The sequence below is a fragment of the Protopterus annectens genome, chromosome 8.part1, assembly GCF_019279795.1.
Source record: "Protopterus annectens isolate FY-2018-M chromosome 8.part1, PAN1.0, whole genome shotgun sequence".
NCBI classification, from domain to species: Eukaryota; Metazoa; Chordata; order Ceratodontiformes; family Protopteridae; genus Protopterus; species Protopterus annectens.
The window spans coordinates 348,025,716-348,050,185 of record NC_056742.1 but is presented as its reverse complement, the minus strand read 5'-3'; the positions used below and the strand labels follow the sequence as shown (position 1 = coordinate 348,050,185).

The window sequence follows — 24,470 nt, the reverse complement described above, 5'->3', positions numbered from 1 at the left end:
CATACTGATGTTCATATATTCGGCGTTTGAATTGTCTTTCTGTCTTGCCAATGTAGAATGCGTTGCATTCCACGCAAGTGGCAAGATAGATCACATATTTGGTATTACAATTCCCATGTCTACTAAACAAATAAGTTTTATTGGTATTCTCTAACCTACTTCCTTTGCATTCTCTGATGTGTTTGCATTGGTTGCATTGTCCACATTTGGTAGTGAAATTATTTTGCCTATTAACCTTCCTACCATTAGATTCCAATAATTTTTTAATATTGTACCCTGTCTTATATACAATATGTGCCTGAATGCCCAATACTTGCATAGATTCTTTATTAGCTATGAACTGATTCCATTGTTCCTTTATAAATGTTTCTATGTGATAAACTGTGGGTGAATAAGTCAAAACACATACCCTTCTACTATGCTCCTCTGCCAAGATGCCAGTTTGTAGAGAAGACATATTGTTAAAATTGCCCAATAATGGCTTGTACTTATTGCCCCATTGATCAATGATGTATCAATTGATGTCATTCAATAAATTTACTGGGTAACCTCTGTTTATAAACATGGTCTTAATAAGATCTATCTCTTTTAACATAATATCTCTTGTAGAGGACATGTGGGCTGCTCTTATGCATTGCCCTTTATTGATGTTACGAAACACATGATGATGTTGATTGCTGCCATATGCCAAGTAATCATTTGAAAATGTCTCCTTTCTATAGATACGTGATAAAAAAACAGTATCACCATGGCTTATGAATGTATCTAAGTATGCCACTCCCCTCTTGTTAGTAACATGTGTAAATTTTAAAAAGTCAGTGGTATTGTTTATATAACTGATACATTTTTCTATGTCCTCTTCAGGGCCATCCCACAATAAAAATAAATCATCTAGGAACCTAGTGTAATAAACAATATGCTTGAAATGTTCAGATTTGAAAATGTATTCAGATTCCCATTCGAGCATAACCATATTGGCAAAAATCGGGGCACAAGATGCTCCCATGGCAACGCCTCTAATTTGTTTGAAAAACTCATTTTCAAACTGGATGTAATTGTGGTCAAGGACCAACCCCATCATATCAGTGATTAGACATATCCTATCCCAGCTCATATTGGTGTTTTTCCTCAAACTACTACTGAAGTAGTCTAGACCCACTTCTTTCGGGATACAAGAAAATAAGTCAATCACATCAATGGTGATGAATCTTAGTTCCTTTTTCCAAATCTGTGTAGTAAGCTGTCCTAAAAACATCCATGAATCTTTAATTAAATGTGGCATGTTGTTGTAAACAGGTTTGACCCATTTGTCTATGGCAATGCCCAATGGGAAAGTTTTAGCTCTACTTCCTGAAATAATAGGCCTAAATGGAGGATGTTTCAAGTGTTTATGCACCTTGGGAATCCCGACAATGGTGGCCGGTACAGGGTATTCCACCTTTAAAAAATCATACGTCTCTGATGTAATTCTCTTGTTCAATAAATATTCTTCTAAGGCTAAATCTATGCGTCTGTATCCTATATTGATTTCATTAAGGGATACAGCTTCATAATTCCCTGATTGATGTAATATCTGATAAATTTCATTGATGTAGTCCATTTTGTTGAATATTACAATGCCTCCACCTTTGTCAGGCTTCATTAATCTCACATCTTTATTATTGACAAATTCAATGAGACATTCATGTTCTTTCTTAGTTAAATTCATTACCTCATTATTCACTGCCCTTTTGAACCTGTAAATGTCACTGCATACCATTTTCTCAAAATTTAATACATTAGAATTGCTTGGGGGAATGAAAGTGCTTTTCTTTTTAAGCACATTATATGTCTTGTCATCATTCTTGCTGGGATGTTGGTCAAAATGTAAGGCCAGATTTAATCTCCTGCAAAATAACTTAACTTCCAAAATGGTATCTACCAAATTAAAACCTACCGTAGGTATAAATTTCATACCCTTTGAAAATAAATCAAAAAATTCTTCAGAAATCTCATAACTTGTATAATTAAATACATTAAACCCATATTTAGTATGAATAATATTGTCATTTTGTATAATATTCTCATTTCCAGATTCTATCACCCTATTACCCGAATTGTTGAGTTCCATACCTTCATGCATCTGCTTTGAGACTAATTTATCTGGCTCACAATTTTCATTCTCTAAATGGTTTGTGCGCTGTAAAGTATGGGTATGATTGGAAATATTAAATTCCTTCATCTCCATCTCCTGTTTCTCATCCCATATGAATTTTTTGGGGGATAGAATCTCCCTCCCTGAAAATTCAGATCTTCATTGCCCTTTCTATATTGATTAGTGGTATATCCATCATACTCATTATTGTACCTAGGTGTCTGTTGTTTAGGCCAAACATATGCCCTATTGTTAGCATAAAGGTCTACATTGCGTGTTAATTTCCGTTCCTTTCTTTCTTTTTTTTTTTTTTCAATAATAATTCTTTATTTTATTTTTTCCAAACAACTAATACAGTACTACCAACTACTTACAATATGTACATGAATGCTTCCAACAGTTACATAGAATCATTATACATACCTATACACTTCTAAAAAAAAAATAATGAAGAAAAAAGAACTAGTAACCATATAAGACTTATCTCAATAAAATTCAACAGTTATTCAGTTTTTCCCAGCGAATAGTGGAATGGAACTTTAAGCTAATACAATGTTAAAGATTTGTTCCCATATTTTTGTATTGTTTACATTTTTCTTATGATCACTAATTAGAAATTTATGTGCTAGAATATGTTTGGTGGCTACTATCTTGAAATTTTGCCATGATGTCTGTAAAGGGTTCAACCAATTGGAAGCTATATATAACTTCATCAACAAAAAAATATTGACTAGTATAATTCTTTGGGTTCTTTCCAAGTTGGGTGGTGGAATATGTAAAATCGTAAATTCCCAGGAGAGTGGGCGGCCATGGTGGTGCAGTGGTTAGCATTGCCGCCTCACAGCAAGAGGTTCTCCGGTTCGATCCTCGGCTGGGGTGCCTTCTGTGCGGAGTCTGCATGTCCTCCCTGTGGTCGCGTGGGTTTCCTCCGGGTGCTCCGGTTTCCTCCCACATCCCAAAGACATGCTGCAGGTGGATTGGACACTCTAAATTGGCCCTAGGTGTGCGTGTGAGTGTGCCTTCTGTGGAAGGTTGGGTGCCGGGCTGGCAACTCGACACCGTAAAACTCCACTGCCATTCAATGTGCGGACAAGGTGATCCGCTGTGGCGACCCCTAACCGGGAAAAGCCGAAAGAAGAAGAAGAAGAAGAAGAAGTAAATTCCCAGGAGAGTGTGGAATGTTGATATCCCATTTTTTGTAGTTGAAGTTTCAAGGAATTCCAGAGTTTGAAAATACATTTACAACTCCAAAACATATGTAGGAGGTCGGCTGTTTGATCTATACAATATGGGCATTTTGGTGAGTTCTTTGAGTTAAATTTGTGTAGAGTGAGACGCGTATAATACGCGTTATTAAATATCATCAATTGGGTAAATAATAGCTTCTGAAGGGACACAGATTTTATGGTTAAGTGAATTGCTTTTAGTATTTTACTTTCTTCAATTGTCAACAATTTCTCTCTCCAGTATTTGGAAATTAATATTTGATTATTATATTTTATTTCTTTAATCAAACCATATGCTGCAGTTATATATTTACATTCCTGTGTAAGGGTTTGCCATAAGTTCAGACACATGTTTAAATCTTCTTCTTTAATTATGTCATTCCCTTTACTAAGGTAACTTATTGATAGGTCTTTTAATTGTCTTATTATAATTAGATACGATTTGGGGAGATTCAACTCTTCTAAAATATTGTGAATCGGGATACCTAAAAGGATATAAATCAAGTAGGGTTAAATTAATTATAAGTGGGAATTTCTTAAGGTCTATCAGCTGGTTACCAATTTTCAGATTTGGATTTTTGTGAAATGGTTGAAGAATTATCATACTTTGCAAAAGATTTAATGAGTTAAAGAGATTTTGTACTGAAACTATATATGTTTTGATATGTTCCAACACGAAGTACACTTTAAGAGTATTTTTGTTTAAAAAGGTAATGCCTTGCAGTTAATATCCAATTCCTTGACATGTTTATGATTAAGAACCAGCCATTTGGGAACCCATTTGAGTTACACCCATCAAAGTTAATTATTCTTAAAAGTCTATTGGTGTTTATTATTAAATAATATGTTTCGAAATTAGGTAGATCCAACCCTCCCCTATTTTTGGAGCCATCAATTTATCATACGATATCCTAACTTTTCTAGGTTCCCATAGAAATCTAGCTAGTTCTGTATGAAGCTGTTTGAAGAATTTTTTGGAGATTTGAACTTGTGATGCTCTAAAAATATATAGTAATCTAGGAAGTATATTCATTTTAATAATTGAAGTCTTCGCCATTATTGGTAATTTCAGATTATCCCATCTTTTCAAGTCAGATACTATCTGCTCCCAAATAACCTTAACATTATTGAGATAAAAATCTCTGTTGTCTGTTGAGAAAACCACTCCTAAGTATTTTATTTTTTCTTCTGATTTTACCTGCCCTACTAATGGTAATAGTGAAAAAGGTGTAGGTGTCTTTAATGGGAATATCTTAGTTTTTTAAATTTAATTTATAATTGGAAATTTTTGCAAATTCTTCTACTGCCTTTAATATTTTATTAGTATCCGAAACAGGTGTTGTGCAATAAATACTCAAATCATCTGCAAAAGCAGCCATTGTGATCTTCGTACCATAGATCCTTGGAGCATTATGATAGATATTTTGTTTAATGTGCAAAATAGAGGTTCCAAATACAAATTGAATAACAAGGGAGATAAAGGACAGCCTTGACGTGTACCATTTTTAATTTGAATTCTTTTGAAAGATTCCTGTTAATGACTAGATTTGTATAAGGATTGGTATATAATTTTTAAAGTTGAAGTGAATTCTTGTGGTATGTTAAAACATGTTAAAATGTCAAATAAATATTCTAAGTTCACTCTGTCAAATGCTTTTGTGCATCAATTATAAGTGCGTAAAGATTATGGTTTTATGGGTGGCATGAGAAATCATTGTATGCAGTGTTAATGTATTATCTATAGTTTGTCTGCTATTTATAAAACCGGCTTGTTCATCAGATATTATAGGGTTAATTACCATTTTCAACCTGTTAGCCAAAATCGATGTCATAATTTTCATATCTATGTTTAAAAGTGAGATGGGTCTATAATTATCCGGGTTTTGTTGATCAGTATTTTCTTTTGGTATGAGAATAGTTTTCGATGCATTAAAGTGTGGGTCAGTAATTTTATTGTTAATAATATAGTTAAAGACCACTGACAGTATTTTCCCCAGAATATCACTAAAAGTTTTATAAAATTCTGTAGTCAAACCATCCGGTCCCGGAGCTTTGTATGGCTTCAATTTCTTGATAACATCAGTTATTTCCTCTGAAGAAATAGGTTTAATCAGGTTCATATGAAGCTCATCATTAATCTTTGGAAATATAATTTTCTGAAGAAAATCATTATTATTCTTATTTGGATTTACATCCTGTTGTTCACCATATAGTTCTGAAAATATTAGTTCAAAACCTTTATGATATCTTCCGTATTGGTGTATGTTTTATTGTTGAAGTATATTTCAGGGATTTGGGAAGGTGACTTGATTGATTAATAATACGTGCTAGTGCTTTTGACGGGTCTGTATGTGATTAGCGTATTTTACCAGCATTTTCTGTTCATGGAATGATAATTTACTGTTTTGTAATAAAAAGTTTCTTCTGACAATTTAATAATTCCATTTCGGTTTGTTTACTATAATTTCTAATTAATTCCTGATCTAATAATTCAATTTTTGATTCCAAGTCATGCATATCTTTCACTTGTAATTTCTTGTAGAAAGTAGCTTTTTGGATAAACATTCCTCTAATTTGCACTTTGATAGTTGCCCATTCTATGTCTGATGGATGTCGGTTTTCTAAAAGCTTATTTAATAATTGATTAAAAACTCCTGAGCTTCTTTTAATACATCCTCTTTATGCAATAGATATGGATTTAATGTCCAATTATAACCCCTAGCATGCAATTTATGACAAGTATCTTTCTTAAAGGTTAATGTGATCCTGGAGTGATCCGACAAATAACGAGCTTGTATGTATATATAGGGATCAAAACACATTAGTGTATCTGATATTAAAAGAAATCGATCCTGGACCACATTTTATGACAGCTCGAATAAAATGTGAAGTTATTTGGATTCATTTGGTCCTTATTATATTTAAATGGATCATAAAGTTTAAAATCTGCTTTAAGTTCCTGCAGTGCTATCACTGCCTGATTATTATAAGATCTATGGGGACTTGTTTTATCTAGTTTAGGGTCTTGGTATGTATTCCAGTCACCTCCTATTATTATATAATAATTGTTATATTGGTTTAAAATAAAGTAAAGTGATGTTATGAAGGTTTGCTAATTGGTACATGGGGCATATATATTAAGAAGAATCACCGGTTTATCGTAAAATTTTGTTATAAAAATTACATAACACCATCTTCCTTCTTTATCCATTTTAAAATCTAAAATTCTCTCTTGGAACTGAGTTTTGATGATTATTGCTACACCTGCACTATTAGTTGCCCCTTCGAAGCTATTACCCCTGATCCATTTTTATTTTTAATGGCAGTCCATTGATCATTAGCCAAGTGGGTTTCTTGTAACAATATAAATTGTGCTTTTGACTGAAGAAGTAAATGAAAAAATAGTTTCCTTTTTCAGATTCTGGAAACCTTTAACATTCCATGAGTCTATTATCCACATAAAAATACTTTTAAAATGTTAGTGTATATGTTGAATTTGAAAACGATACTAGATTCGGGTATAATATCAGATTTTGAAATATCTGGAAGCAAACTAAATGCCCCATCCCTAACCAGTGCCTATCCACTATTCTCCTGGACCAGGACAAACATAGGTTTTAACACTGTTTATACTTCTATTGGTATACATCAATCCTAAATGACTATTATATAATAACACCCTAACAAGATATACAAAACCTATGATAACTACAACTAACCCTACAAAACTAACCTACACATTCCCCATTAAACACTAGTACCTATCTACAGCTCTTGAACATATTAGTTAGTTAACACACTGTTATGTCTTACATACCAATTTCTTATTCTACCCTGTAATGATTTACATACATTATTAATTAAATAATTGGTTATATTATCCTAGAATAACTAACTGTCTTATCTAACTTTGCCTAGGTAAGTATAACATGTTAACAGCAGCATTGATAAAAACAACATCAGTAACATTTTTTTCACCATTAATGTATTAATACTGTAAGAAATATATAGCTAACATAATGCACAGAATCTGTAGAACCACATAAAATATATATCCTTCCATTCCCTTAGGAATAGGAGAGTGAATTATACATGTTAACACATATAGATTATCATAGCATTAATAAGGAGAAAGTTTTTTTTTTTTTTTTTTTTTTTGTAGTAACATAAACAATATAACAGTCATTTCAAAGGCAGAAAAGCAAAAATATCAATAGTATATAATTATAACTGCATTTCTATCTTCAGGCACACTATCTAGATCCAAAATAGAATAACTGTAGTAACTTTATATTGTTTCTAACATTGTAGTTAAATTACTCTATTTAACCATATGTTACAGCCCAGTTTAAATCCTTACCTGAATAAGCTGACATTTCTTTATACAAAATAAAAGTCAAACCTCTCTAAAATAGTCCAGGAGCCTCGTTTTGCCATTCTAAAAGCTACCCTGGCTCCACAGAGCTCTGGCTACTTCCTGGTATAAAAATCTTGATTTTGAGTTCTCGAAGGGGACCCATTATGTGGACAGATTTCGGAAGTGCCACAACAAAAGCTGACCCTCTGGAGCATTTCTAGGACTTCCTGTTGACTCACTGACACACACAGTTCATCAAGGCTGCAGGAGTTCATGAAATCTTTAGATTTAAGCTGGACCTGTAAGAAAATACTGGTTAATGATTAAACAGGGGCCTGGTGAGAAAAAGAAGCAAACAAAGGATTTTGAAGCCTTGAGGTATAGTAGCCATGGAATCCCAGAATCTGTATTGCTGTACACAGACTGAATGTTCCAGTTAAGCTTCTGAAGTTGGAAGGATTTAAAAGTCTTCAAAAAGGTGAGTTTTGCTTCCTTTTTTGTAGAAACAGAATATTTGGCTCCATCAAATGTAAAGATTAATGTACTTGGGTACTTCATCTGGAATTTTATATTTTTATCAATAAGAAATTTGCAGTAAGGGGCTAATGCTTGTCTGGCTTGTCTGATTTGCATTGGTAGATCTTGGCCCATAGAAACTCTGTTATTTTGCCACATTACAAAACCTCCTTTCTTTTTCATAGTTAGAATTATTTTATTTACATCCTGGTAATTCAGAATTTTGACATAAACCGGTCTAGGAATATTTGATGCTTGTGATTCCCTGAGAGCTCTGTGTGCTCTTTCTATGACTATTTGCTTAGCCATACCCGAGTCCTCGAACAATATTTCCAGTATCTGTGTAATGGTAGGCATTAGATCATTATATTGAATATTTTCCGGGATTCCTCTAATAATTATGTTGTTTCTTCTGGATCTTGCCTCTAAATCCAGGATCTTGGTCTGCATAGTTTGAATGTCCAGGTCATGAATATCTGTTTTTTTTTAAGAAATGTTATTCTGTCCTCATTATCAGATATTCTAGCCTCAGATTTATCTATTCTGTCGAGAATTTGACTGCATGTGGCATTAAAAGCAAGTATCTGGTTTGAAAGTGCATTTAAAGATTCTTGTATGGGTAACAGTGCTGTTTTAATGTCCTCCATGTTAGCTAGCTGATCCGGTTGGTTTGTTCCTCCTGTTTTAAAAGATCTTGTGGTTTTACAGTTTTCTGTCTTTTAAATGTAGAGTCTTTCTCTGGTGACATCAGCATTGATAATTTAGTTTTAGTTGTTGTTGTGTCCATATTTTTGTCCAGTTTTGACATCTTGAAACAGAAATCAGATAGATCCTTTGTTTATAGCTCTATTCAGAGTCAGGCAGACAATCAGCTTTAATCCTGTGAAATTAATTAGTTTTTCCTTCGTTCTTTTGATTCTCAGTCGTAGTTTGGTTGTAGTAGAATAGTTATATCCGGTAATTAATGCAAAAAGACTTGTAGTATATCCTCAGGGTTACTTATTCTTGCGAGTAACTGGAAAGCTGTAGATATACAGTGTCTACAGAAAGGCGGCCATCTTTGTCTCCATGGCCGTTCCTTTCTTTCAAATATAACAAATGCTTTACGGTCAGCTTCTACAAATTGTTTATCATATAATTCATTCCACTGACTGAAGGAAGCATCATTCAATATATCAGCTTTAATTTTGTCAACCTCTGATATTAAACTTGATAACTTCTCATCATTTTTGTGTATAAGAACTTTAAGATACTTGAAACCAAAACTATCAAATAGCTTATTAAATTCAACAATAAAATCATCATTTAATTCATGTCCCATCAGTATTTTGAAAAACCTTATACCTTTGGGTGCAACCTGCAAAGTTAAACATTTACTGAAATATGCATTTTCTATTTTAATATCCTTAATCGCTAAGAGTTTTTTACCAAATAGGTAGATTTTATCCTTGATACTACTTCTCACATCCTGTTCTTTCACAATTTTGTCTTTAACATTAATTCCAGCTTCATGCTTGTTGTATTTGTCAAAATCAAAATCATCAGATAAAAACCTATCTAAATGGCCATTAATACCAACGCTGTCAAATCTATTCTTTTTATAATGTTTATTGCTGCATTCTATTTTAGCACCATAAGGACTAGATGATAATTCAGTACCTTTAGTTTTGTCCATTTGCAGTTTGGTGATGGCTGAGTAAGTTTTTACTGGTGCTATACGTTTGGGGCGAGCCCCTAAACGCTCTGTTTCATCTCGTAGCTGAAAAAGGCTGAAATCAAATGTGAAATCTTCAGATAAAGATTTACTGACGTTACGTTCCTTATTACTACTGTAACAACCTTGTTTGTCTTTCCTGAATAAAACCTTGTCAGGACTGCCTTGTCCGTTTGGAATCTCAATTTGAGTGCTCACATCCACAACAGGCGCAGTACATGTCCTTGTTTCAACCGCTTGCTGCTCACCAGATGAACATGATGTTTGTCTGCACCTCACGATACCAACAGAATCAGTGTTACTGGCAGCTATGGAATGCCCAACTAGTTCCATTAGTCTCGTCACTTCCTCCTTGAGTGCGGTGATCTCTAGGCGAATACTGGCGAGTTCCCCCTGGTCCAATGAAGCCTGAATGCCCTCGTTGCTGTCCATATCAGACGTACCACGAATCACAAAGTATAAACACAACGTAAATAAGAGTAAATGTTTCTGATATGGTAAAAAACAATGGATGCCTCGGCTCAGACACAAAACTCTTTATTCGCACTTATAAAATAATACAGGAGAACAAACATTAAGCACTTTCATCTGTACCAGCAGACTTCTTCAGAACGTCATTCATATGTTCCAACACTCCTTAAATAGCCCATCTGATCACATTTGGCGCCAAAAATTACATTCGTTTAAAAACTTTCATTTAAAAATGTATAATATACATTAAATGCAATGAATTAATTAAATCTTAAAAACAATTATGGTTTGTGTTATACATAATAAATGCCTCAGAGGCAGCAGCATGGTCTGGCTATGTACCGGTGCTCATAGATGCACCTTACCACTTTCACTAAGGACACCAAGACTACATTAATCGATGCACAATTTAAGGAGCCCTCATTGTGTGGGTTTAAAATCAGCCAACATCACCATGACATGAAGGAGAAAGGATGTCCCTTTTAACCACTTACTTGACATGTCATAAGGGCATAAAAGGGCAGAAAAAGTTACTTTTCATCACACCTTTGGTGCTTACACAACAGGAAGCTGGAACTATGTAGTCCCCATCTTCTGTGTACCAACATTTGCCACAGACGGAATGGATGTTGACCATATCAATCTCAGTAAACTTGTTGGTCCCTCCGATTGGGTTCACACCATTCTTGACTCCCATTCTGGCTGCTACCTATTGTAGGTGATTCCTTCTTTGAGTTGGTTATTGGGAATACCTCTCAGTATTCTCCTAGTGATGTAAGATTTTCATAGCAGATGGATGGGGAGATTGCCAGCAATGGATACTCCATCCCTTCATACATCATCTCATCTGAAAGTGCAGGCAAGAAAGGAGGTACAACATCGCCATTAAAAAACAGCCATCTAAGAGGGCCCAGCAGACGTGAGGTTAAGGGTATAATTCCAAATTATGTTTGCTTCCTCCCCCTCAAAAAAAATAAATAAATAAAATAAAATAAAAAGCTTAGGGCCTGCAGCGCATATTGGATCTGAGTATCCTAAAACAATCATTTTGCATGGTCATGATGCAGTCCATTCTCATGTGTCTATCAAGTGGAGACCATTGCTCGTTTAGTCTTCAAAAATGCTTATTTACACATGAAGATGTCAAGGTGGCCAGGAAGTTCCTGTTCTTTAGGATCATTATTGCTTCAGGTCTGTTCCATTTGTTGTCATCAGTGCCCTCAGGGTGTTCCCCAAATACACCATAGTAATGATGGCTTGTATCTGCCTGCAGGGCATTAGAATGTACCCATACTTGGATGACTGGCTTTTAGTGTCACACACCAGGAACAGACTCATCCATCACAGGAATCTACTGCTATGATTTCTCCCCAGGGCTGGTGGCAATAGTCAACATGGTGATGTCACAGCTCAGCCCCCCCATAAGAAACCTTGTTCATAGGAACCATAATCATTACTAGAACTTTCTGAGTTTCTGCTTCTGAGTAAAATCCAAGCACATCCCTTATCTCACAAGCTCACACTTCCATAGACCTTTGCCTGTAAGCTTTGGGCTCAAAGGAGCCATAATGTTTGTAATACGGATACACATAAGGTTCTTACAGTAGATTTTCTGGTCCTAGCGTTTCCAGCACAGAGACTTCCAGGAAGAGTTAGTCATAATTTCTGTGACTTCTTATAGCAGTCTTCTTTAGTGGTTGGAGTTGAACAACCTTCTCCTGATCAGCCCCGTAATTCTCCCCTACCTTTTCAACCTGTGGAGGTCTCTGCCCTACAGTGAGGAGTGACATTTCAATGGGCAGATGATCCAGATGCATGACTTTTCCAGGAGTCCTCCTTGTACATCAGCATTCTGGTGATGAGAGGAACCTTACTAATATTTGAGATGCTCCAGGTCATTCTTTATCCTGGATTTCTAGGTGTTCTTTTAGATAGTATGGATAGAGACCACTCCTAGATGGGAACCATGAATTTTGCATAGGGTGGTAGATATTCTGTCATCCTCACAGTAGCCTTCTACTCAGAAAGCATGCAAGGATAAGAGGAAGGAGGAATTTCAGTATGAGCTGTGCAACATATTTTTGACCCATTGTCAGCTCCTGAGTCTAATATTTTTGCAGAATTTATAAGAAAGTTCTGATACAGTGCTCAAGAAAACATCAGTAAATGTACACCTAGCTGATATATGTAATTCTCATTCTGGGCAGAATTTGCCTGCCTTTGCTTCTCATAAAGTTTGCCAAGCCTTTCTGGTAAGTTCCTTCTACAAGTGTCCACCTGTTAAGGATTAGTACTTTGTTCTGGAGAAATTAACCCTTCCTTCATTTGAGCTAGCATCATCTACAGAGTGAAGATTATGACAAGGAAGTCATCATTTTAGTAGACATGACTTCCTCCAGGAGGATGTCTGAATGAACTCTGTTAGAAACTGCAATGTGGGGAAGAGTGATGTAGTATAGCCTGCAAAAGTTTTATATCCATTAAGTTGATTGCATAGTGCACAGTACACTCTGAAGGTTAATGAAGGCTGAATTCCCCAAGCTGATCATTTTAACTGCATAACTTCTGTTTTCCCATTGTCATCTGTATTCATTCTACTATGCATAGAATAGCATCCATAGGCTGTATTAATTCTGTTGAGCAATGCACAAATTCCCATCTGTATTAATTGTGCTTCCCACAGAATATTGTCTGTAGGCTGTACTAATTCTATCCTGGAGAGCACAGCTTTAGCCAGTAGACAGAAAGGCATCCATAATTGTATTCAATCATCTGCACACAACACTGCTGTCAATGGTTATTAAGTTTGCTATGCACAGAATATTGTAACTTTTATTAATTCAGCTGAAGAGGACCATGCTGCTGTGTTGCTTCTCCATTGTACAATACAAATGATATTTGCAGGTATGTAAAATAAACTTGAAATATTCCTGTTGCTTATATTTAGGTATAACAATCTGGCTTCACAGAATAGTGCGTCATTGAAAATGATGTTCCTATACATTGCTTCCACTAATTATATTTACAAGCATGCAAAATAAAGTGAAGCATTCCTCTTGCTTATTCTTATTATTGGGTATTAAATAATAGCACCTTGTCAATGAAAACCATATTTGCTGTCAAATATCCCAAAATACTACTTGGTCAAAACCAAGTTGCCTCCGCAGTAAACAGCGTGCCAGTTTATATTTTCAGATGTGCAGAAAATGAAAGTGAAACATTCTTCTTGCAAATTCTTTAAGTTCCCACTAACAGATATCACAGAGTAGGATGTCCTTAGTGCAGTATTACTATAACTTTCAGGTGCTGATCACATCTGTAGGCTGTGTTAACTGTGCAGAGGAAAGCTCCCTGTCTTTGTTAACTGTATTGTACATTCCTCTGGCTTAAACACCAAACATAGTTAAACATTCCTTTTTCTTATCCTGATGCTTATACTGAGTATTACAGAATTGTGAATGCCCCCTTTAAACAATGCATCAACTCGTATTTGTAAATGTGTAAGTGAAATATTCCTCTTGCTTATTTATACTTGGCTATAATTCCTCATTGATGAATGTCACAGAACTTTGCTTGCCTAGTACTGTAGAATTCATACAGTATTTGCATGCTAAGTACAGTTGTAGGCTGTGCTAACCTCATTCGACACAACTGTATTAATTGTACTATTCACTCTTCCTGCATACACGGTGCACCTAATGGTGTTTGCACATCTGTAAAATAAAGTGAAGTAGTACCTCTACTTTCATTTCACTTCAGCCTTTCTCTTTGGGCATCACAGAATAGTGCTAGTACCTCTACTTTCATTTCACTTCAGGCTTTCTCTTTTGGGCATCGCAGAATAGTGCTTATCAGTCTTAACCATAGTGCTTATCAGTCTTAACCATGTTGCTGTATGTTGCTTTCCTATTATAGTGCACTAAATAATACTTGGCAAACATAAAATACAGTAAAACACTTTTGTTGTTTATCCTTGGCTACTGGACAGAATAGAGTTCAGCTATATTGCCCTTTGCACCCTAGTATTATCAATGCTTTGCATGACGTCATGCAGCACTGACAAACGATTTGTTTTCTCCCCATGCAGCACAGAAAACTTCAGTCAGTGGCCTGCTTTGGGAAAGGAACAGGGAATGGCATCTGTTTTCTGAAGGCAGTGTCATAGTTTACATCTGCTCAGTACTTTTCATGGACCTTATCTGAGGTTTAATAGGATAAGTCTGTGTTACGGATTTCTATGGTAGTTGGTAAATCGTTCAACGTTTCTCAAAATGTAGTACTGGCAGCAAAGTGAACTGCAAGAATGGGTGGGGGTGTTTACAGAATTAACAGCGTTTCATACTTTAATTAGGATGATTTATTATTTCACTGATTTTGTACGTAAGAAGGAGCAATACTGAAACATACTTGTTTACTGTTATGTGTTCAGCTTATGTGACTAACTGTTGGCTGAAAAGTGCTACTCTTTATTTTGTCTGGTTTATTTGACTGAAATTGTAATAGATTAGCTAGATGCAAAAAAGTGCAATTGTTATTTTTTAATGCTTGCTACATTTTTAGCTCTTTTCTTAGTTTCTTAGTTTAGAAAAAAGGTTGCAGGTTTGATCATGGATATGGAACTTGGAAGAACATAAAATTCTGAAAATGAAATTCACCTAAAGCAATACAAAAGTAATGAAAACATTTGTTGCAGGGGGCAACCTCTCATTCCCTCACCAGTCTGGAGGGAGGTTTGTCACTTACACCATCTCCTATTAATTCCGTTTCAATGGTACTATCACCTTCAAGAAAGGGAAAAAAATAAAAGGTTACCCAAGTTCAAGGTTGTATGATCTGTGAGGGAGAATAACTAAGAAAAGCATAAAACTAAAACTAAGGGAGGGATGGCAGCAGATTTATGCTCTCTCATGGCACGTTTTTTGATACTGACTGTCCTTTTTATTGTTATGACTTCATACGTTCATAGGTAGGTACTAGGCTATTGGCCCAAGGGCCTATGTAAGCCTAGCCAACAAGGTTCCCTGGCTTACACCACCCAAGAAAGTTATTTTCCTGTGCCACTGTTGAGCAGAGACACAGAAGTGATCCCCGGGGTGTATTTCCTATTTCCCATCCACTCATCAAGATTTTTCTTGAAGAGTGCTAATGAAAAACTTTGCTTGACATAGATGAGTAACCTGTTCCAGAGTATGGGAAGTCTCTGGGACAGGAATCTATCCCTCCGGCATGTCCTGTTTATTGTGGTGACAAGGTTTAGGTCCCTAGAGCATGTAGCTTGGAGGGATTGGGATTTCTTTAGGTGTAGCATGTCCAACAGAACTGGGTTTGACATAGCTTTATATGTTACTGCATTAGCATGTAGAGATACAAACAGAGGTGGTGACAGCTGTTGAGGGAGAGCCTGCACCTACCTCGTAGCTCAGTTATGCTGGTCTGTGCATCTACATGTACCTGATTCTATTGTTGAGATTATGGGGGGGGAGTGAAACCACTGGTCTGGTGACCATCCAATACCAAAGTTACTAACCACACAGTTCCCATTATGCTGCTGTGGCTGAATGCAAAATACACAATTTATTTATTTATTTTTGCAGGGGGTTTCATCCCTTTCCACCTCCGATGATATGTGTGCGTGCGTGTGTGCATGTCTCCGTGTGTGTGTGTGTGTGTGTGTGTGTGTGTGTGTGTGTGTGTGTGTGTGTGTGTGTAAATATACTATACACACACACACACACACATATATATATTTTATATATATATATATATATATATATATATATATATATATATATATATATTCCTACTTGCATCATTTCAGAGAGGAGGGAAATGTAGATAACCCCTTTATCCACACTTGTGCAAACTCAGATGTGGTGTATTTATTGATTGGGTTGGGGAGCAAACCCCCTACAGAAAACACTTTTACACACTATTTTAATAGTATGCTGCTGCAGTCACAAAGGGTGGTAAAGTAATGTGGTCAGTCAGTTTAGCTCCAGTACATTTACTGGCGGTAAGCCAAAGCACATGTCGCCAATGCATAAGAAAAATTCAGAGGTATTGCAGACATAGTCTGTTATTTTCCCAGTCGTATTATTTAAGTGATGATTTTGCACTAAAATGTGAAGGACAGATTAACGAGGAGGGCTTGCAAATGAAGGCAACTAAGAAGTAATAACTGCAAAACACATCCCCATCTACTGAGTCCAGCTTTTGGTTTTATTACCTTATAAAAAGTAATGTGTCATTGGTCATATTTTTTAAGCTGTCATACTGTTTTCATGGTTAATGTGTGTATCTGCAGTGATGCAGTGAATGCATTGAACAAGGGAAGTTTGTGAGAATTTTTGTATACACATCTCGGTTCTTATAAGGATCTTTCTGGTTGGTGTTTGTGTTTGCTCAGGATCTACTTTCTAATGAAACAAACTTGAGAAAGCTGACATATCTTTACATTTGGGAAAACAAGGATAAGTGACAGAGAATCAGAAGTGGTGCCCCAGTTACTGCAGGAACAGTGTGGACAGTGGGAGGCAGGGGCTTATAACATTTTCCTGAAGGCAGCTCGTCTTTTTCTGTTAAGAGTGTGGTGTACTATGTTGAACTCTGTTTAGAGTTCTTAATGTCTGACAGTATTGATTATTTTCTAATGATTTCATTTGATTGAGACATTGTTATTGTTACTTTATTTTTTCTTATAAAATAATTCCATTTCAATTGCCTTCTCAGGGAGAAGATTACGTGGGAAAGCTTTCTACAATGTTAATGGAAAAGTCTACTGTGAAGAAGATTTCCTAGTAAGTGAGATCTGATTTTTTTTGTTTTTAATTACAGTAGTTCAAAAGACATGTAACTGCAAACTGCAAAATGCTTATGCCCTAAGAAGGGAAGTAAAGTGAAAGTCAGTTGTTGGTAGAAAGGACACTGAGGAGACTGTGTTTGGCAGAGAGAGAGTGGTGAGAAAGGGGCCTAGGGTACTAGGTAGAGACTCACTTCTGAAGGTGGCCTGTGTGCAATGCTGTCTGAGGGTGAATGTTGAAGGCTAATACCCAGGCAACAGTGCATATTCCCTTTATTTTTCTGGGGTGGGACTAGGTTGCATTTTGTGAATTTATTGAGTTAAATATGCATGCAGTCACTTTCTTTTATTTTAACCTGCTGAGTAACAGGGTTGCAACTTAAGAGACTATCCCTTTGGTGCCAGACAGGACCTTTTTCTTGATATTTGGTAGCAGTATTTACCAGTGTTCTTTAAATATTTGGTTGGCAGGGTGAGATTCAAACCACACCCATGCCACTTGGGATTCATATCACATGTATGCCACTGGTCCTCACGATAACAAACACTAGAATTTTGCAGTCACCTGATAAAATTGAATCAGCAGGATCAGAAATAGTCATACTCAATTGCCTTGCTTTGATAGCACACGGAATGTCATATGGATAGTCAGATTCAAACTTCCACCCTTGTCCTGAATATTTGGTTGAGGTAGCTTTCTAGTTGGAACAAGAACAGTCTTACTGGACATAGACCTGGTTATTATCAACTGAGACTTTTTCATGTGGTTCTCAGAAACACTGCTTTCATGTTTACAAGCATCAGGAACAAACTGAATGTTTTCAATTTTGTCTGACTAATGTACCCTCCTTTTTTTTGTTTGCACCATGTAGGTTGGTTTAGATGTTTTCTGCATTGCAACAGTTGTTGTGTCCCGCATTTTTCCCTATCTAACTTCAAATGAATAGATCTGTCTGGCTGAAGGATAGGTAGAAGATGTTCAGAATTATGTCTGCTGTACACGTTTGTTGAGGCTTTTGCTTTTAGTTTTTTTATTTGGTTGTATTGTAATAAATATTTTTAGGCTCAAGTTTTGCATCTGACATTGCCATGTCAGTTTTTATTTATCTTCCAAGCATGTCCTGAGAAGGGCTTCTGTAGCACTGTTTGAAGTAACTTGATATGACATAAGAGATCTTTGAGAATCTGGTTGTCCGAATATTCTATTTGTACTGCCCTCCCAGCTTCACTATTTGATTGCTGATAGTGAAGACTTAATGTAGTATCGGTGAAACCATAGTTTTTAACAAACTGTTGGAACTCACTGGACATAAAGTATGTACCATTGCCTGTAAACAGTTTAATAGGTAGTTTGTATATTTAGAATATTGTCTTTAAACTGGCTATTATTTGTTAGCTGAGCATGATTAGTACTTGATATACCTCTGTGTTATGAAAATAATAGTCCACAAGTTTGAGGTATTTTTATCTTCAAACTCAGACAAGCCAGCAGCTGTCTTATTACCCAGGACTTTGTGATAAAGTTATTGGCATTAATGGCTCTCTTTTGATGTGATTTATGTGCAATACATAATTGGCATCATTGATGCCTGGGCCCCATGCAGACATTTGGACTCTTTCACAACATATTGTGAGACTGAGACCTTGATGACTTTCATGTATTTGATATAGCACTTCTGCATTCCATGACGAGGGCACTATGATTTTGTCTTGAAGTAACAAGCCGTTATGCCTGATAGTTTTGCACTCTGACTGTATAATACTTGTGGGTGCAATATTTGGTTTGTGTCCAGTAATCTGATAATCTATCTTATGCATGCTAAATAACAGCTCGCAACTGTCAGTCATTCTGGATAGCTTGATTAAGCTTGGATAGTCAACATTATAGTCTACATATACATGGCAAAGTCACATATAAGAGTTTCTGGATGACACATCTGGAACAATTAACAGTTTTCCAAATACAAATACATATATTGCTCTGGCACTGAAACATCTTAGTCTCGCTAACAGCCTTTGACACCCCCGTGGCACTTTGTCTAAGTTTGGACAATCTGGAGCTGGAAACCCAAACCCTGAAAGGTATTGGGAAATTCTCATATGCGTACACACCTGCAAGGCATTCTTTTTTTAATGTGTCTATATCTCTTTTCAGATTGTTGTGGTAAGGCCACATCGAAAGATACCCCAGGTAAAAACTATGCCTCTGCATTCGCCTCATTGGCAATAGGCCAGAAAGATAGAAAGCAGATGTTCATTTCCTTCATGGAGTGCGTTCACCAGTTATGAGAAAAATGGAAAGTAGTCAGGCCATGAAAGATAACTTAAAATGCTGAACCTGTGAAATGGGAGTGAATATGCCATAAGAGGCTCACAGCAATAAAAAAAAAAAAAATAAGAAAGGCCGCATTAGCCAACAGTCAATGGAAAACTGCATAAACACAGTAGCAAAAAGGAACATTTAGCATGGAAATAAAGTAGACTGCATTAAATCAAAAAACTGGCAGATATCCAAAGTTCTAAAGCCCATACCTTATATAACATGATATCCCCAAGCATCCCCACAGCAATGAACACCAAAACCTCTGCAAGAAATGTGAGCTGTAGCCCATGCTGATGTCCCAAGGAGAGTAGCCTAACAAAACTACCCTGCAGAGTGGCTTAACTGGGACTGCAACATACACATAGACACAACCAAGGTCAAACAACGTAAGACCACTAGAGTTCAATCAGGAAAGTAAGGAATCATGGGAAAAAGTTAGAAAAGTATAGTAGAAGTAGTAGCCATTAAGGTGCTGAAAGCAGGGTGGAAACAGAAGCAAACAGGTAAGAGCATGGCCATACCTTTCAACTGTCAAAATAGTTGAAGAATGTCCAGATGTGTACATCATATTTGTGGTCTGTTTCTCAGAGAATGCGAGGTGTTCTGGCAAATCAGTGTGGATTCAAAGCTCAGCATAATAACTTACAGTTTTCTGTCAAACTTCATATCCATCAGGCAATGCATGTCAATGCCAAACCTGTTAGTCAAGCAACTTTCTAATTTTAGAAAAGCAGTACACTCAATTTGCCCCTGCTATTGTCCATTATCCTCCCCCATTATGTTTGACTTTGTTCAGGTGTCTTGTGCTTACAGGATGAGAGGCTTGGGGGGGTTACTTAGCTAGATGTCAAGGTCGGTGGCAGTACAACAAAGTAAAATTGTAGACTTGCAGCACTCACATCAGTTAATAATAATAATAATAATAATAATAATAATAATAGTAATAATAATACTACAGTGAGTTGCTGATACATGTGGCCAAAGCAGAACATGCAACTGGCTAAGGCACATAATTCCAGGAAGTAGTTCCCAGGATCACATCTGTATTGCTCACAATTTGAAACACTTGCCAAATCCCAGAGATGTTGTGACATTGACTTAGTAATTACATTATCTAAGTAAAGTAAGAGTGAAAGGGTAGCCTAATCCGAAGTCATTATTAAGGAAAAATGACTCTAATTTTTCTTTCTGTAAAGAAATAAGTTTAGTTCATAAGTACAAGGAAAGCTGAGTTATCCAGAGTAAGCAGTGTGGAGCTATCCCATGTACAGTACATACCGTAAGGACAACCTAGATGAAAGGATACCATCTACAGAGCACATCTTAAGAACAACTCAGAGGAGGGGATATCACTTACAGAGCACAACCCAAGAACAATCCAGGGAAGAGATACCATCTACAGAGCATCATGTCTCAAGACCATTCCAGGGAAGAGATGCAAGCATATTCAGTACTAGGTCACTCTTGGATCACTGATATGCGCAAGTTCCCAAAAATAAACAACTGACAGACCCAGTAAGTGCAAGTGTTATTAATGTTCTAAAGTCTGTATTCCTGAGATAGGAATACCCTGTGCCATATCTGACAAAGATTCACAGTAAATGGACTTCAGATGAATTCTGCATAAGTGAGCATTCAGTCATAAAGCTTCCAGTTTACACTATTGTTAGTCAAAAGGAGAAGTGGAGACAACTGTACAAATAGTAAACAATATCATGAGATAGAGTGGAAGCAAAATAGCTATGAAGGTTGTTACCTGTCAGTTTCTGGAATATGAAAGAAGTCCATTGCAGGGTGTCAGTCTCCCACCAGGCTCAACTTTTAATGGACAGAATGATAAGGAGCAGTTTATCTATTTTGTTTACTTTGTTAATGTCTGAAAGTCACTACAAAGTAAAGGGAATGTTTTTTTCACATTCTTTGTTGCCCAGTGCCTGCTGTCCATCAACACTGTCCATCAGCCCTGTTTGTACCAATTATCCCCTTCATTCCCCTTTTTTACCAGGGTGAGAGCCAACAGAAAGGAGCCATCACCTAAGCATCCATTTTTTCCCCTAGATGAACCTTGACCCCTAAAAATACTAATTCATATCCAAAGAGTTGGCATGCAGTGGGGCTTTGTGGTATACACCACACCTCCATGTAAAATGATCAGTTGTCCCCCACCCTTGTAGCAAGTACCTCTATGTGATCTGTAGTCTCAGCCAAGAATTCCACCACAGACTGTGCATCCAAGTACATGTTCATCCCCTCCCTCAAAGAGAGGCAAACAGTCTTAAGCCTTGTGATTCCTCTCCACCCCCATACCAGCTCAAGCAGGTACCTGAGCCGTTAGCTGAATGTGGTTGCTTTGCTCATACTCCGGGCTTTATCCTTCTATACCAGCAGAGCTGTATACAAAATAAAAGAAATTCTGAAACGAAATCAGCAGAGACAAACATCATTGTAATAGAAAATGCAGAAGAGTACCAGATTTGCAGGTTGGAGAAAGAGTAAAAACTCAAAAGCCATGAGAAAGTTGACAGCCTGTGTGTTTGTGGCAAAAAAGGATACCTGCATCTGTAATTATGTATGTTAGAAGTAACTTCAAACTTCCTGTTATATTTACTGTCAGCAGTACCAGATTTGCATGTTGGAGACCTTTTCCCTTGGACTTTGCTGAATAGGAGCTATTAGCCCAGTTACACTATCCCTGTTAACAAACATAAATACATAAATTGGTGTAAGACAAATGCATCAAAATCCATCTCCTTCTTAGACAATTTGGTGGGTATTCATAAATTCATCCCAGGTATGACTGGGCTATCACTCCTTGAAAAAAGAGGTAAGGTAAAAAAGGGTAGGTACTGGCCCAGTTGCCTTGCACATCATATAATTCTGCATAGCATGCTGATTATTCTTTGAATTTAGCAAAAACAGTAATTGTGTTATGTACCTTTTACAACTGCTATGCACTTACATTGCATCATACATGGCATCCACAACCGAAAAGTGCCAGAAGAATTTGATAGCTATGAAAGCTGCTTTGCAATGCCACATTGAAGTGTCTAACAGTTCTGACTTCTGTTTATATTACAGTACTAAGTATATTACAGTTTTTCAAGTTTATACACTTTTTTTCTCTGTACTGGTAGTATATCAAGGCAGCTAAAGTTGCTTTTGTTACAATGAAAGTTTATGCGGTTTCCCTGGTCATTATTACCAGCTAGTTGTGTGTTCTTGAAATGGATGTTAGGTTTCAGCTCTTGAGCTTTGCCCTGCTCTACTCTGTGGTATTTAGCAACTGTTTTTGGCCTTTCTGTAGAAATGTACATTGGTAGGTTTGGGACAGCTGAGATCACAGTACATGACTTTAAATATAATGTCATCTGTTGTAGTACATTCATTACAGTGGAGCTTTGCATTAGCAAGTTTCACAAGGCTCAGAAGATGACTGTACAGCAGTCATAGGTCTAAATCCTTAAGACTAAATATGTAGAATTGATGCAGCTGGCACTAGCTTTGTTTTTGTTACAAGTGCCATGCAGCAAGGACTTGCTTTTGTACAGGTAAAATGATTAGCATATTTTCATGCTAAATCTAAGCCTGAATATTTTCATCCAATATTCTTTAGCACTTAAATAAATTACTGTTTGATCCCTAGAAATCTTAGTGTGAAGCTTATATTATACAAGCCTCTGAGCCTTTACTTTGACTGTTGTATATTTGGAAAGCAAAACTATAGAGTTACTTAGATTTAGCAGTAAACATGGCATCTCTGATGTACATGTTATGTCATATGCAAAGAAACTGACAGCTACTGTACCTAATGTGGGACTTCTCTATAAACCAATTATCTGGACGGTACTTGAAGTTTAATGATGCTGAGTGAAGATATGCCATGTTGAGGTATAAATTTTTTAAGTGTTGAGGTGTAATTTCTAAACGAGTAAGTATTCTATTACACATGCCATGTATAATGTAGGATGTTTAAATCCAAGTGTCTCCTATTAGGCATTAAAGTTGGTCATAGTATAAACTTTGTGACACTTCCTTATCATTCTGTGAGGCTCTTTGCACAAAGGTAAACAACAAACAGCTCAGCATATTCAGGCAGAAACAAACTGATAATTATTCCACTCCATGATACAGGAAAAGGCCATTAAATCAAATGAGATGTTACTGATGAAGATACGGTCAGCACTGAAACCAGTTTAATGGCTTTGTTTCGTCCAGAATGTGCTGAGCTGCTTGTTGTTTACCTGTTTGTTCTGGGCTTGTGCACATTCTCTGATCTGGATCTCAGGCCATGTGACATTTTGTGCGTATGTGTCTTTGCACAAAGTACATTTTTAAGTTACAAATAGAAGTAAGTACTTTTGCTTTTATATTTCTAAGGCAGTAATACTTTGTATTTTGTCAGGCTTGGAGTTTTGTTTTGACCAGCGGAAACTAGTGGGCAAGCATATGGCAATCTCAGCAATGTAACATATTGCAATATATTAACATTAACAGAATCAAGCTATTCACCATTAACAGATTCTTATTAACATGTTTTAGTTGTTTGCTAACTGGAGAACTCCCACCTCAAGCAGATCTGTTTTTAGGGAGTCACATAGGAGCTGAATCATTCCGTCTGTAGTTTGAAGTTAAACAATGTTCACCTACATCTGCTGACTATAGCTAATGTTTGGCTCATTTGCTTACATCACCAATGTTGCTAATTAACTCTTCAGTGCATTAGCTAAATATGGAAGTAATTCACTGGTGATTTATAATATGGGCTCATGAACCTCTAATTTAGTGTCTGTCAAGGTTTTGCAGTGAGCAGTCATCCTAATATATATATATAATAAGTATTGGTAGGATCTGATGAAGCTAATTCTAGCGAAAGCACTTATCCCTGTATTCTTTGCACTCGTTTTATGTGAATAAACAAACTTGATTCAAT

At 36.4% G+C, this 24,470-nt stretch overlaps 1 protein-coding gene across 1 annotated transcript in view; it reads left to right on the top strand.

Moving 5' to 3' along the window:
• LOC122810344 (WT1 interacting protein) overlaps window positions 1-24,470 on the top strand; it is a 1,063,629-nt gene that overhangs the window by 608,956 nt on the left and 430,203 nt on the right. Inside the window, exon 3 of the mRNA XM_044081920.1 lies at window positions 17,148-17,215. Coding sequence (XP_043937855.1) covers window positions 17,148-17,215 — 68 coding nt within the window. The remainder of the gene's footprint in view (window positions 1-17,147; window positions 17,216-24,470) is intronic.